General features: G+C 48.7%; 1 protein-coding gene across 1 annotated transcript; it reads right to left on the bottom strand.

Annotated features, from left to right (window-relative positions):
* Positions 1–955: 955 nt before the first annotated feature.
* LOC148476878 (sulfotransferase 1B1-like) lies at positions 956–15,272 on the bottom strand. Its single transcript, XM_088457508.1, has 8 exons — positions 15,207–15,272; positions 13,154–13,366; positions 12,894–13,019; positions 11,874–11,971; positions 11,059–11,185; positions 9,630–9,724; positions 9,343–9,517; positions 956–1,091 (listed from the first exon to the last, which is right to left on the bottom strand). The coding sequence occupies exons 2-8, from the start codon at positions 13,284–13,286 to the stop codon at positions 985–987; spliced, it is 861 nt and encodes a 286-aa protein (XP_088313634.1). The 5' UTR covers positions 13,287–13,366; positions 15,207–15,272; the 3' UTR covers positions 956–984.
* Between the last annotated feature and the right edge of the window lie 456 nt (positions 15,273–15,728).

The raw sequence follows: 15,728 nt of genomic DNA, 5'->3' as shown, positions 1-15,728 counted from the left end.
ATAATGTACTCTCCTACTGTGCAATTTATGGATAGTAGAGGACACAGGGAAATTCTGTGACTGGTGCTGGTCCTCTCCTATTTGGGCTTTGCCCATAATGAAACCTTGAAATAACAAAGCAGGAGACGTGTGTGGCAGAAATTGGGTATCAGTGTTTTATGGAGTATTAAAGCAATGGGGAAAACGGAAGAGTGGGGGCATCTTTCTCGACTTCGCACACAGGGTTTTCCATTTAGGGTTGTCCATGTTCATAAATGTAAAGACATCTGTAGTGGCTTCCCGTGCTTACTGTAGGGCCGTTCCATGTAGGTGACTGCAGCACTTCTGCCAAACAAGGTCCAAGGGGCTACTGCCCCTGCCTGCCTACCCTTCTGTGACCTACAGAGGGCGCTACTAATGACTGGCCCTGGTCCCTTGGGCACGTGCCACAGATTTTTCCTTTAGGATTCTGGGCCTGAATCAGGGCCGTCCTAGCTGAAATTTGAGCAGCCTCCTGGACGCTCGCATAGCTGTGGGTGACCACCCACAGCTTATGCGATTGTACAAAAAGATGGTCGCGATGGTCAAGACCATCGTGACCATCGGGCTTGCGACGAGACCCTTGTGGTAGGGTCTCGTCTGCCGCAAGGCCGGAGTGCTTTTGGCTCTATCAGAGCCAAAAACACTCCCACTGACATCACTAGTGATGTCAGTGGGGCCGGACCCAGACGGTAGGCGTTCCCATGGGACCGCCTCCGTCTGGGCAGCCATGCCCTTGGCACGCCCACCAAAGGGGGCGTGCTGTCACTCACCATTGACAGCACGCCCCCTTTGGTGCGAGACCCATATCGACGGCTTGGCCGCCGTTATTCGGGTCTCGCGCATGCGCACGACGGAACTCCCTCCGTCGTGCGCATGCGCACTTGGGCACCATCGACCCGCTTGCGAGCGGGTCTGAATTAGGCCCTCTGTTCCCGAGGAGGACAGTGCTGGAAATTTTCATCTCTACATGCGGAAATGTAAGTCGGTGTCAGACATCTCTCTGCGGTAATACTCATCACATCTCTCATTCTGAGCCACAGTGAAATGGTTCTTCCAGTCCCCGCAGATTCCTAGGGAGAGACACATAAACAGTCAGAGAGACCGTCTAACATAACTGAAGAGAGGTAACAGAAATGAGAGATCCTTGTGTAGCTTTTCCTGATGGGCTGCAGTTTAACCAAACAGACAGCACCTGCTCTGCAAAGGAGTCACTTCCTGCCTGGTAAATGATGATCCCCCATGGTGCACACATTCTTTCACACAGATACGCACAGATTCTGCATTAACATAGCGATACATAGGGCATGACTCTGGCTCGCACTCAGTGCCGATATTTACCCAAATGGTTCATGTCTTTCAACTGCGCTTGCGTCCAGTTAGCTAAAAAGTTGCACAGCACATGCGTTCCAATGTGTATACGTACAGAGTCGGTGTAGCAATTGAGACGCACGTGTGTGAAATGTGTTTGGCGTTTCTGGGAGGTGGTTATTCAGACGCATGGAGATGTATCATAACTAGTCCTTTATCTACCCACAATGGAGGCCGTATACTGACGCAGAATAAGCACCGAACGTGGGGTTGGTGCTAGCTTCGATTGTAGGTTCTAAAGATGCACAAAGTGGGCGTGCCAGTTCTTACACATGCAGACGCACGGCTGTACACCAGGGGAAGGGCACTAGCATAAAATAGCAAACGCGAATACGGAAAAAGAGGGTATATAGTCTCATAATGTATTAAGAATAATAAAAAAAAAAATACATGAAACCTTTCGTTTATACCCAGCTCCGCACTTCCACTGCGTGCTGCCATCCAACCTTTTCAGTGCCCGTTTCTCTGATTTTCATTTTTTGTTAAATTGAACTCTGCTTATTGTGACTAGGGGTGAGCGGGTTCGGATTTCTGAAATCCGAACCCCCCCGAGCCCCCCCGATCCGAGTCAGGCTCGACTTTTCCCGCGTGACTCGGATCTGAAATCGAGGCAAAACGTCATCATCCCGCCTTCCGAATCTCGCGGGTTTTGGATCCTATATAAGGTACCCGCGTCGGCGCCATTTTCTCACTCGGCTGTGGACAGTGAAGAGGGAGGGTGGGAGTTAGGGCTGTGTAGTGTAGTGTAGTGTAGTGCTGCTGTTGTCCACTACTTCAAAGTCCATAGGGGCTGGCTGTGTTGTGCTGTGCTGCTGTTGTTAATAGGGGCTGTGTCCACTACTTCAAAGTCCATAGGGGCTGGCTGGACTGTGTTGTGCAGTCAGTTGTCCATAGGGGCTGTGTCCACTCCAAAGTCCTGTGCAGTGTCCCAGTCCTAAAGGGGTGCTGTAGTGTTGTCCAGGGGGTGCTCTGTCCATCAGGGGTGCTCCCCCCAAGTGCTAAAAAAATAATATATTTTCTGTGTTTGTGAATTGTGTGCGCAGTAGCCGCACGTGCATCAACAAAGTAGTGCCAAGCGTGCGCCTGTGTCATAAGTAAAGGGCCGGCTGGCTTGACCGTTAAGGGTGCTGTAACCCCCGAAAGTACACTCCAGTCCAAACCAAAAAAAAAATTATTTTCTGTGTTTGTGAATTGTGTGCGCAGTAGCCGCACGTGCATCAACAAAGTAGTGCCAAGCGTGCGCCTGTGTCATAAGTAAAGGGCCGGCTGGCTTGACCGTTAAAGGGTGCTGTAACCCCCAAAGTACACTCCAGTCCAAACCAAAAAAAAAATTATTTTCTGTGTTTGTGAATTGTGTGCGCAGTAGCCGCACGTGCATCAACAAAGTAGTGCCAAGCGTGCGCCTGTGTCATAAGTAAAGGGCCGGCTGGCTTGACCGTTAAAGGGTGCTGTAACCCCCGAAAGTACACTCCAGTCCAAACCAAAAAAAAATTATTTTCTGTGTTTGTGAATTGTGTGCGCAGTAGCCGCACGTGCATCAACAAAGTAGTGCCAAGCGTGCGCCTGTGTCATAAGTAAAGGGCCGGCTGGCTTGACCGTTAAAGGGTGCTGTAACCCCCAAAGTACACTCCAGTCCAAACCAAAAAAAAAATTATTTTCTGTGTTTGTGAATTGTGTGCGCAGTAGCCGCACGTGCATCAACAAAGTAGTGCCAAGCGTGCGCCTGTGTCATAAGTAAAGGGCCGGCTGGCTTGACCGTTAAAGGGTGCTGTAACCCCCAAAGTACACTCCAGTCCAAACCAAAAAAAAAATTATTTTCTGTGTTTGTGAATTGTGTGCGCAGTAGCCGCACGTGCATCAACAAAGTAGTGCCAAGCGTGCGCCTGTGTCATAAGTAAAGGGCCGGCTGGCTTGACCGTTAAAGGGTGCTGTAACCCCCAAAGTACACTCCAGTCCAAACCAAAAAAAAAATTATTTTCTGTGTTTGTGAATTGTGTGCGCAGTAGCCGCACGTGCATCAACAAAGTAGTGCCAAGCGTGCGCCTGTGTCATAAGTAAAGGGCCGGCTGGCTTGACCGTTAAAGGGTGCTGTAACCCCCGAAAGTACACTCCAGTCCAAACCAAAAAAAAATTATTTTCTGTGTTTGTGAATTGTGTGCGCAGTAGCCGCACGTGCATCAACAAAGTAGTGCCAAGCGTGCGCCTGTGTCATAAGTAAAGGGCCGGCTGGCTTGACCGTTAAAGGGTGCTGTAACCCCCGAAAGTACACTCCAGTCCAAACCAAAAAAAAAAATATTTTCTGTGTTTGTGAATTGTGTGCGCAGTAGCCGCACGTGCATCAACAAAGTAGTGCCAAGCGTGCGCCTGTGTCATAAGTAAAGGGCCGGCTGGCTTGACCGTTAAAGGGTGCTGTAACCCCCGAAAGTACACTCCAGTCCAAACCAAAAAAAAATTATTTTCTGTGTTTAGCTGCACGTATATATCAAATCGATATAACATAAATGGAGGACCAAACTTTCTCCGATAAAAATAAAATAGAGAAAGATCAAGAACCACTTCCTCCTAGTGCTGAAGCTGCTGCCACTAGTCATGACATAGACGATAACATGCCATCAACGTCGTCTGCCAAGGCCGATGCCCAATGTCATAGTAGAGGGCACATACAATCCCAAATGGCAAAGTTCAGGAAAATGACCTTGAAAAAGACATTTAAATCAGCTGAAGAGAAACGTAAACTTGCCAATATGCCATTTACGACACGGAGTGGCAAGGAACGGCTAAGGTCGATCCCTAGTATGTTCATGACTAGTGGTTCAGCTTCACATGACGATGGAAGCCCTCCTCCCACTAAAAAAATCAAAAGAGTTAAGCTGGCAAAAGCACAGCGAAGAACTGTGCTTTCTAAGAAGATATCACAAATCCCCAAGGAGAGTCCAAGTGTGGTGGTGGTTGCGATGCCTGACCTTCCCAGCACTGGACGGGAAGAGGTGGCTCTTTCCACCATTTGCACGCCCCCTGCAAGTGCTGAAAGGAGCACCCACAGTCCACTTGCTGATATGCAAATTGAAGATGTCACTGTTGAAGTACAACAGGATGAGGATACTGGTGTAGCTGGCGCTGAGGAGGAAGTTGGCGAGGAGGATTCTGATGGTGATGTGGTTTGTTTAAATCAGGCTCCGGGGGAGACAGTTGTTGTCCGTGGGATGAAAAAGCCCATCACGGTCATGCCTGGGCAGAAGACCAAACATTCCACCTCTTTGGTCTGGCAATATTTCTATCCAAATCCGGACAACAACTGTCTTGCCATATGTACCATATGTAAAGGTGAAATAAGTAGGGGTAGGGACGTCAACCACCTAGGAACATCCTCCCTTATACGGCACCTGCAGCGCGCTCATAAAAAGTTACTGTCAAGTTCAGAAACTTTGGCTAAGACCGTAAGCAGTCCAGGGACACCTAAATCCCGTTGTCCTGTTGTATCCAAGCGCCTGCAAACCACACCGTCAACTCCCTCCTCGTCAATTTCCTCCTTAGTCAGGATCGGAAGTAGTCCTGCAGGCCATGTCACTGGCATGACTGACTCTCCTATCCGGGATTCCTCTGGAGGATCCTGCATTGCTACGCCTACTGCTGCCGCTGCTGCTGTTGCTGCTGCTGGGAGTCGTTCATCATCCCAGAGAGGAAGTAGGAACACCACTACTTTTACTAAACAATTGACCCTCCAACAGTCCTTAGCGAGGAGGATGAAGTACGACAGCAGTCATCCTGAAGCAAAACGTATAACTGAGGCCTTGACTGCTATGTTGGTGTTAGACGTGCGTCCGGTATCCGCCATTAGTGCAGTGGGATTTAGACAATTGATGGAGGTAGTGTGTTCCCGGTTTCAAATCCCGTCTAGATTCCACTTCACTAGGCAGGCGATACCGAGACTGTACAGAAACGTCAGAAAAAGTGTCCTCAGTGTCCTGAAAAATGCCGTTGTACACAATGTCCACTTAACCGTGGACAAGTGGAACAGGACAGACTAAGGACTATATGACTGTGACAGCCCACTGGGTAGATGTATCACCTTACGCAGCAACAGCAGCAGCGTCACCAGTAGCAGCATCTCAGAAACGCCAGCTCGTTACAAGGCAGGCTACGCTGTGTATCACCGGTTTCAGTAAGAGGCACACCGCCGACAACCTCTTAGAGAAACTGAGGGAAATCATCGCCCAGTGGCTTACCCCACTTAGACTCTCCTGGGGATTTGTGATATCTGACAACGCCACCAATATTGTGCGGGCATTACATCTGGGCAAATTCCAGCACGTCCCATGTTTTGCTCACACAATAAACTTGGTGGTGCAGAATTTTCTGAAAAGCGACAGGGGCGTGCAGGAGACGCTTTGGGTGGCCCGAAAAATTTCTGGCCACTTTCGCCATTCAGCGACTGCGTGCCGAAGACTGGAGCGCCAGCAAACACTCTTGAACCTGCCCCGCCATCACCTGAAGCAAGAGGTTGTGACGCGGTGGAACTCAACCCTCTATATGCTTCAGAGGATGGAGGAGCAGCAAAAGGCCATACAAGCCTATACATCCACCTATGACATAGGCAAAGGAGGGGGTATGCACCTGACTCAAGCGCAGTGGAGAATGATTTCCGTGTTGTGCAAGGTTCTCCAGCCCTTCGAACTTGCCACACGTGAAGTCAGTTCAGACACAGCCAGCTTGAGTCAGGTCATTCCCCTCATCAGGCTTTTGCAGAAGCAGCTGGAGAAAGTGAAGGAGGAGCTAAGACGGAGCGATTCCGCTCGGCATGTGGGACTTGTGGATGAAGCCCTTCATTCGCTTTGCCAGGATTCCAGGGTGGTCAATCTGTTGAAATCAGACCACTACATTTTGGCCACCGTGCTTGATCCTAGGTTTAAAGCCTATGTGGTGTCTCTCTTTCCGGCCGACACAAGCCTGCAGAGGTGCAAAGACCTGCTGGTGAACACACTGTCAGCTGAAGCGGAACGTGACACGTCAACGGCTCCTTCTTCATTTTCTCCCGCAACTGGGGCTGCCAGGAAAAAACTTAGGTATCCTAAGCAACCCGCTGGCGGTGATGCAGGGCAGGCAGGACCAAGTTTGGACATCTGGTCCGGACTGAAGGACCTGGCAACAATTTCTGACATGTCTACTGTCACTGCATATGATACTGTCACCATTGACAGAATGGTGGAGGATTACATCGGTGACAGCATCCAAGTAGGCATGTCAGACAGTCCATACCTGTACTAGCAGGAAAAAGAGGCAATTTGGAGGCCCCTGTACAAGCTGGCTCTATTTTACCTGAGTTGCCCCCCCTCCAGTGTGTACTCCGAAAGAGTGTTTAGTGCAGCCGGGAACCTTGTCAGCGAAAGGCGTAGGAGGTTGCTTCCACAGAATGTGGAGAAGATGATGTTCATCAAAATGAATTATCAGCTCTTCCAGGGAGACCAGCCTCCAGAAGGTACAGAGGGACCTGTGGTGGTGGATTCAAGTGGGGACGAGTTAATACTTTGTGAGGATGAGGATGTACACACTGAAGAGGAGGAGGATGAGGATGACATCTTGCCTCCGTAGAGCCAGTTTGTGCAGGGACACATTAATTGCCAGCTTGTTTTGTGGGGGCCCAAACGAACCAATCATTTCAGCCACAGTTGTGTGGCAGACCCTGGCGCTGAAATGATTGATTTGTTAAAGTGTGCATGTCCTGTTTATACAACATAAGGGTGGGTGGGAGGGCCCAAGGACAATTCCATCTTGCACTTCTTTTTTTTCTTTGCATTATGTACAGTTTGGGGCCTAGTTTTTCTAACTGCCATCCTGTCTGCCACTGCAGTGTCACTCCTAGATGGGTCACGTGTTTGTGCCGCCCACTCGTGTCGCTTAGCATAGTCATCCAGCTACCTCGGTGCAACCTTTTGGACATGAAAACACTATTGTGAGGTGTGAGGTGTTCAGAATAGACTGGAAATGAGTGGAAATTAAGGTTATTGAGGTTAATAATAGCATAGGAGCAGAGAAACCAACAAATTCTGTGATTTTAGCTGTTTTTATGCTTTTTAAAAAAAAAATACAGATCCAAAACACAAAACCCAGAACCCAAAACACGGAAGGGTGGTTTTGGCAAAACCAATCCAGATCCAAAACACGAAGAAAGATCCAGATCCAAAACCAAAACACAAAACACGAAAAGTGGCCGGTGCACACCCCTAATTGTGACAGTTAAAAAAAAAAAAAAAATCACTTGTCACTACAATTTAGCCCAAAAAATTTCCAGGGCAGCTGACAAAAGTATCGGCCCGTGGTGGTAAGTTTAATTGTGGGCATGCTTGAGAAGGCTTTCTATGTCAGGAGAGCGATAAGAGGTCAAAATCATTTTTATTAAAAAATACTTTATTCTAAGAATAAAACACTTTTTGAAAATTAAATATTGATTAAGAATAATTAAATTTTTAAAAGTAAGTCATTTATTTCTAGACTTGATATATATGCATACTGTTTTTTGGTTATTGCCACGTTAAGTAGTTAAAACTAAACTCAGAGACTTATCACATCTGTAGGGCTCAATAGTAAATCATCATCTATATCCTCCTCCTTTCTAGGCCAGTACCCACCCCAAATCCTACTACTCCCCACTCCCTACACTAGTACCCTTACACACCCTACTAATCCCCACACATTACATTGTGTTCCCCACTCCCTACACATCCTACTAATCCCCTCACATTACATTGTGTTCCCCACTCCCTACACACCCTACTAATCCCCACACATTACATTGTGTTCCCCACTCCCTACACACCCTACTAATCCCCACACATTACATTGTGTTCCCCACTCCCTACACTAGTACCCTTACACATCCTACTAATCCCCAAACATTACATTGTGTTCCCCACTCCCTACACTAGTACCCTACACATCCTACTAATCCCCACACATTACATTGTGTTCCCCACTCCCTACACTAGTAACCTACACATCCTACTAATCCCCACACATTACATTGTGTTCCCCACTCCCTACACTAGTACCCTACACATCCTACTAATCCCCACACATTACATTGTGTTCCCCACTCCCTACACCAGTACCCTACACATCCTACTAATCCTCACACATTACATTGTGTTCCCCACTCCCTACACCAGTACCTCTACACACCCTACTAATCCCCACACATTACATTGTGTTCCCCACTCCCTACACTAGTAACCTACACATCCTACTAATCCCCACACATTACATTGTGTTCCCCACTCCCTACACTAGTACCCCTACACATCCTACTAATCCCCACACATTACATTGTGTTCCCCACTCCCTACACTAGTAGCCCTACACATCCTACTAATCCCCACACATTACATTGTGTTCCCCACTCCCTACACCAGTAGCCCTACACATCCTACTAATCCCCACACATTACATTGTGTTCCCCACTCCCTACACCAGTACCCCTACACATCCTACTAATCCCCACACATTACATTGTGTTCCCCACTCCCTACACCAGTACCCCTACACATCCTACTAATCCCCGCACATTACATTGTGTTCCTCACTCCCTACACCAGTACCCCTACACATCCTACTAATCCCCGCACATTACATTGTGTTCCTCACTCCCTACACCAGTACCCCTACACATCCTACTAATCCCCGCACATTACATTGTGTTCCTCACTCCCTACACCAGTACCCCTACACATCCTACTAATCCCCGCACATTACATTGTGTTCCCCACTCCCTACACCAGTACCCCTACACATCCTACTAATCCCCACACATTACATTGTGTTCCCCACTCCCTACACCAGTACCCCTACACATCCTACTAATCCCCGCACATTACATTGTGTTCCTCACTCCCTATACAAACTAAAGCTGTAGTTGGTATGAAAGCAATATATGGTGATAGGTAGAGTGATGGGGCCTACCTTTCCTCATGAAGGGGGAGATAGAGTGATCCATGTTTGGAAAGGTACTATAATTGGACATCGGGTTGTTCTTCATGGCCTGGAAGGAGGAATGCTGATCAATCTTCTCCAGAACTTCATCTGATAAATTCTTCCCCAAGAACGTCATCACCTTTTTTATCTCGCGCATTGGGTCCTGTCCAGAGAAGAAATGTAGAATATAATTGTATCATACCCTTTATTACCTTCACGAGTCATATCCACAGGACTGCATAGCTGTAGCTTCATGATGAAGAACAGTTTCTTACCTCAAGCATATCCTCATAGAACAGGTACAGGATGTCTCTCTGCTGTCTCATCTTCCACCAGCCCTTCACATGGGAGCTCCATGACCCATAAGAAACTGCAGGAGATGGGACACTAACATCACCATTCTACAGCCCAGATACAATGGACGACAATTTCAGTGGGGAAGCTAAAGTCCCCTATTTGAATTTTGGACTGCATTGCAGCCCCCACCTACAGATCTGCCACTGGTTACCAACTTACCATACATGCAGAAACATCTACCTCATCCACTGATGCTTTCCCCTTTGTGCATGTCTTCCCGGGGGCTTTCTCAAATCTGTCACCCTTTGTCTCCGGCTTGCCTCTCTCATTTATCTCATGACTTTAGTGTCTATCCTGCCCTGTCTTCCACGTCCAGTTTCATCTCCTTCCTTGTGATTGCAGAAGATTTAGTAGAACTTCTAGTTCTGAGTTCAAACCTTCACCTTGCTGCATCGTTACGGCAAAAATTGAGAACCTCATGTTTTGCTATTAAAAACATTGCCCTTTAAATGCGCAGTGAAGCGCCAGTTTATACATGTGGTTTAGTGAATAAACCCCTGTGACACTTTGCAGCTTTTATTTCCCTTCAAATAAGTTGGCTCTCAATTTAAACATATGTCCCAATGCAGAGCCTCATTGTATAGCGTTAGGACTATCCAATAGCATACCATGACTTATTGGGTAGCTTAGCATATATATGGGTGACAGTCTGACCCCAATAGTTAGATTATGATGGCTACTGCAGCTATACCATTTAAACCTGTTATGGACAAGGGCCCTCATTCAGAGCCACTCGCTATTTGCGGTCGTTCGTTCTAAAACAAGGGGTGGCTATTCAAATGATCCGTTCGCAAATTGCAGTCTGTTCACACCTCTAAGTCTGAACGAGCGAGCAAAACATACGCTCGTTTATTTGTTAAAAACGCCCCCTGGCCGCTCGTCATGTCATGTCATGTCCGCTATTTATTAGATTAATCGAGTACATCGTACAGCATATGAACTGCTCGCTATTCTTGTGGTTGGTTTTTTCAACCGCTATTTTGCGAGCAGTTCTGAGTAAAAAAAAAACAAGTGACGTGGTCAATGACGCTGCTGTATTAATTATGCACACCCTTAAAACGCCCGTTTTGACCTTTAAGCACGCCTGCGTTCTGATCTCCACTCCCCGTTTACAAGCACCTTCCCCTGTTACCACCCACATACACCTCATTCTGTCACTCAAAATAGCAGGCACTCGCTATATAGCGTACAAACGATTTTCGGCCGCAATGACTGGTTCGCGCATGCGTACTAAAAACCATACGCATGCGCAGATGTGCGAACATCGCTCGGAACGAGCGTACGGCCGCTAGCGAGCGGCTCTGAATGAGGGCCAATGTCTCCTTGAACAGTTGTAGACACACTTACCCTTCCCCTCCATGAAGGTGGTGAGATATTCCTCCCATGTGCCCGGATCTGGGTGTATAAGTGCCATCCTGTAGAAATGGTAGTACGATACTGCCACATCTTTCGCGTTACGAGCCACGTAGATCATCTAGACATAGGGGAGAGTCGTCAGTGAACGGATGGAAGCCGTGACAATAGGACGCAGTCTCTGTAATGTGGAATGGGTGTACGGCCAAATAATTCCTACATAAAGCAATGAGAGAGCCAAGTGTGGAAGCACAACTTATAAACTGGATTTCAATCTCATAATTAATGTGTACAGGGTTCTTGATTAGAGATGAAGAAGTCTGCAAAAGGCCACTAGGGAGATTGGAAAATGGTGCTGAGCAGATATGTGATACGCAGTAAGGCATGGAGGGCCTGATACAGAGACTGATGGAAACCTGATGGTTTGTATACATCTCCAATGGCGGGGAGACCCCCTAAGCCCCAGCCTGATTGACAGGCTCTTACCCTTTGTGGGGAGGGGGCGGCACTGCGCACATTTCCAGAAAACAGGTGTGTGTCAGCCCCATTTCCTGGTAGTACTGTGACCAGTGTCATCGTCGACTGATGCAGATTTATTGGCCTCCAGGAGGTGGCCATCCTGAGTAAGCTTAGGCTTACTCAGATGACCATTGTTGACCAATGTTTTTCCTTCAGACGCCTCCTGCAGACAATATCATATTTTTGCACAGCACCTGCATCCAAAGATGTAGTAACAGAAGAGGGTTAAGCTTCTCTGTGACCATGAAGTATGAAGTGAGAGATTGGTGTCTAAAATGAGATGGAGGAACCTTGCAATTCTTTTCCCAGAAGCTCTTAGGAAGAACATTCACTGGAAGATGCGTCTTAATCACACGGGGGCCATTCTGTTTACTGAGTAACTCGGCTCCTGAAGGAGACAGAAGTTGGGACATGGGAAATGGACGTCAGAAGGGAGCGGGCTTTGGATGCAAACTGGTTAAGAAGGTCTACATTAGAAGCCACATTCACAGAAGGTTTAGTTGTGTGGTAATATATATATATTTTTTCATGGCCAATTCAGGTAAGTTGCATAGGGATGTAGTTAGCACAATGGCGGACGGCATGCCCCCAGTCTGAATCGCGACGCTGGAAGTCTGACACTGGACTGAAGATTGGCATCGAAATACCGACGCCTATCTTAATCCTGACACCGGAACACAGACAGACGCCAGCCCGAACCAGGTAAGTCCGGGGCATCTTAGCTGTTAACCGTGGGGAGGAGGGTTAGGTTTAGGTACCATAGTGGGGTTAGCGTTAAGTTTTGGGAGGGTTAGTGTTAGGCACCCCTAGGGGGGAGGGTTAGGTTTAGGCACGAAAGGGGGAGACTTAGTGCTTAAACCTATCGGGGAGGGTTAGGGTGCGGGGTGGGGAGGGTTATACTTACCCGACCCCTGTTGGGATACTAACCATTGGGATGCTCCTGTCAGTATTTTGATAGGAGGCATCCCAACAGCCGGCATTACGTACCCATTCCGTCGCATAGCGGTGTCTGAATTTCCCATATTATTAGTAGTTCTCTCTAATGAAGAACTGAAATGACCTTTCCTGGATTTGTTGGTGTAACCATGGATTTTATAATCCTTTCAACATATCTTGTTGGAACGAATGCTAACATTAATTACATCTTAAGCTACAGTTGAACAACTGCAATCACCCTTTTGTGAATTCAACCGTCTTACTTTATTCCGGTAGTAGTCCCTGTAATACCAGGTAGTTAGCCATATTCAGATCTTCTCTATTGTCCATAGCAGAATTGCCCCTTTTTCTCTATAGCGTATCAGAAAAGGTACCTGAGGGTATGCCTTGTATCCCACACTCCAGGAAGGGAATACGCTCAAATATGGCTTTTTTCTGGCTTTCCTCCGTATCTGCTCCATTCCAGATTAAATCCACAATCTTACTCACCCACGTTGTTCCTAGGAGTAAAATACACATTTATATCACCATGCTAGTGTTATGACCATGGGTCATCATAATAATCACAGAGTAATGAGAATGCTGGTGGGGTTCTACATACTTGTATGATGTATGTATATGTGTAAATGCTCACCAGATTTAGGATAAGTAGATATCAGCAGATCATCTGCTCTGGCCTGGAACCGCTGCACATTCTCCCAGTTCTCTGCGAATGGCCCCAAGATGGGCATCCCACTCACCAGCTTCAGTGGGCAGCGACTTTCCATGTCTGCCGGCAGAATGAGGGGGACAGCTGGCAGCAAGAGGCACTGTCTGTTCCACCAGGTTGCTGTACCCGTCACAAAGCCTGCAGGGGAAATACAACCAACCAATATCAGGTCAGTAGATGCCCATTGTGTCTTCAGTAAGTTGTCTACATATCTTGTTGCCAAGTGGAATCTCACGGTCTGGAGAGCTCTGCTTTCACTTTCTCTTCCCCATAAACAATTTGCCATCTGTGGATGGCGTAATGAGGGGAAATTAGCCCATTGGCGGGAGAAGGGCAGTTTGAGATCTTCCTGCCTCCTCCCCTTCCACCTCACCACTTGCTCCGCCCCTTTTGTAGGGTCCAGCGGCCATTCCAGCAGTGTGTGGGGGCAATAGAATCATTCTACACTGTGCCCAAAGAGTATGAAATTATACTATAAAGGTAAAGGCGACATGTCTGGGTAACGTGTGTTGGAAAATGTATGAATAAGATGTGTCATACTGTCCACATTTCCAATTTTGGCATTTATAGGGGTCTATTCATGAAGCAGGGAAGTTCCCGGTTTAGCTGAAATCAGGGCTCTTCTCTGCTTCGTGCTCCATACCTGTATGGCATCACCATACTATTGTATGGCCAGGGCTGCCATCAGAGATTGCGGGGCCCAGGACTGCCAAAATAGGCAGGGCCCCAGGCCCCTCTCCCTACCTTATTCATACCCCCCCCCCAGGTTATTATATCCAGTCTCCGCCCAGTTTTTTTTTTTTTTTTAACACCTCAATCCCACTTACCTTACTTTCGGGAAGAAGGAAGAATCAGGCTTCTTCCACCAGTACTGCAGACGCTGCTCCTCTTAATCCGCGGCTCCTCCGACATTGACGATCTCTCCAGTGGCAGGACTAGAGAGTGGTGGGCCCAGGTGAAAGAATATGCTGTGGGCCCTCTCCCTCCCCCCGTGTGTGTATCCTGATGATGAGGATGTAACCCCCGAAATGTTGAAAATGTGCCGCCTATATATACACATAATTACATTATGTCCATATAAAATACGTTGGAGAAGCCGGATGTAAATTAAATACATTAAAATAGTATAATTGACATAAAATACATTGAAATAGCCACTTCCACCATTACACTTGTGCAGTTCAGATGGGTAAGACTTCACCTGCGTCTCTCAGCCCCTGACCCAGCCCCTGCATCTCTCAGCCTCAAACCTAGCCCCTGCGTCTCTCAGCCCCAAACCCAGCTCCATGCGTCTCTCAGCCCCAAACCCAGCCCCTGCATCTCTCAGCCCCAAACCCTGCCCCTGCATCTCTCAGCCCCAAACCCTGCGTCTCTCGGCCCCAGACCCATCTACTGCATCTCTCAGCCCCAAACCCATCTACTGCGTCTCTCAGCCCCAAACCCATCTACTGCATCCCTCAGCCCCAAACCCAGCCCCTGCGTCTCAGCCCTAAACCCATCTACTGCGTCTCTCAGCCCCAAACCCATCTACTGTGACCCAAACCCATCTGCTGCGTCTTTCAGCCCCAAACCCATCTACTGCATCCCTAACCCAGCCCCTGTGTCCCTCAGCCGCAACCTCAGCCCCAAACCAAGCCCCTGCATCTCAGCCCCAAACTCTGCCCGTGTCTCACAACCCTCAGCCCCTGTGCCTCACAAACCCCAGATGTGCCTCACAGCCCTCAGCCTTTGTGCCTCACAACCCTCAGCCTTTGTGCCTCACAGCCCCCAGACCCTGTGCCTCACAACCTGACTCTGTGTCTCACAAGCCCCAGACTCTGCATCTCACAGCCCCAGCCCGTGCCACTGAGCCCCCAACCTCTGAGTCTCACAGCCACAGCGTCTTCATCTCCAGCCCCCCCCAGCATCTTTATCTCCAGCTCTCCCCCCTCCGCAACCACCGCCCATACCGTTGCTCTCCTCACCAGCCAACACTTACCTGCTGCCTCCTGTGCTGTTCCTCTTCTCCAACAGCTCGGTCCTGGCTCTTTTCTGCATGCAGTGATGGGACGTCATGCGCGGCACTGCATCAATAAAAACTTGATTGCGCCAGGCCTCCTAGGCTCCGCCTCCCGCAGCCACATGCCAATCATAGCTTGCAGACCGGCAGCCAATCAGGAGTGGCTGTCGGTCCGCGAGCTGTAATTGGCCAGCGGCCGGCATTTGATCTGCTGCCGGGCACCCCTCTCTCTGTAAGGGCCAGGACTAGTCTGATGGCGGGCCTGCCCGGAGGTCTCTCCCTCCAGCGGCGCGCGCCGACTGTCATGTAAAGTGGTGGAGGAGCGGCCAGAGCAGCTTCTACCTCCAGCTCCATCCATGGGGACGGGTCGTTCGGGCTGCAGGCTCTGCAGTGGCCGTAGAAGCGGCTGGGCCCCCCTCCGTTCAGCCAGGGTCCGGGCCTGGGACTCCAGTCCCGGCAGTCCCCCCCTGATAGCGGCCCTGTGTATGGCGAGTGCGATTC

This window comes from Taudactylus pleione, unplaced genomic scaffold (genome assembly GCF_031769625.1).
Source record: "Taudactylus pleione unplaced genomic scaffold, aTauple2 ptg000762l, whole genome shotgun sequence".
Classification (NCBI taxonomy): Eukaryota; Metazoa; Chordata; class Amphibia; order Anura; family Myobatrachidae; genus Taudactylus; species Taudactylus pleione.
The sequence above is the reverse complement of the archived record's forward strand: the minus strand, read 5'-3'. Positions and strand labels throughout refer to the sequence as shown.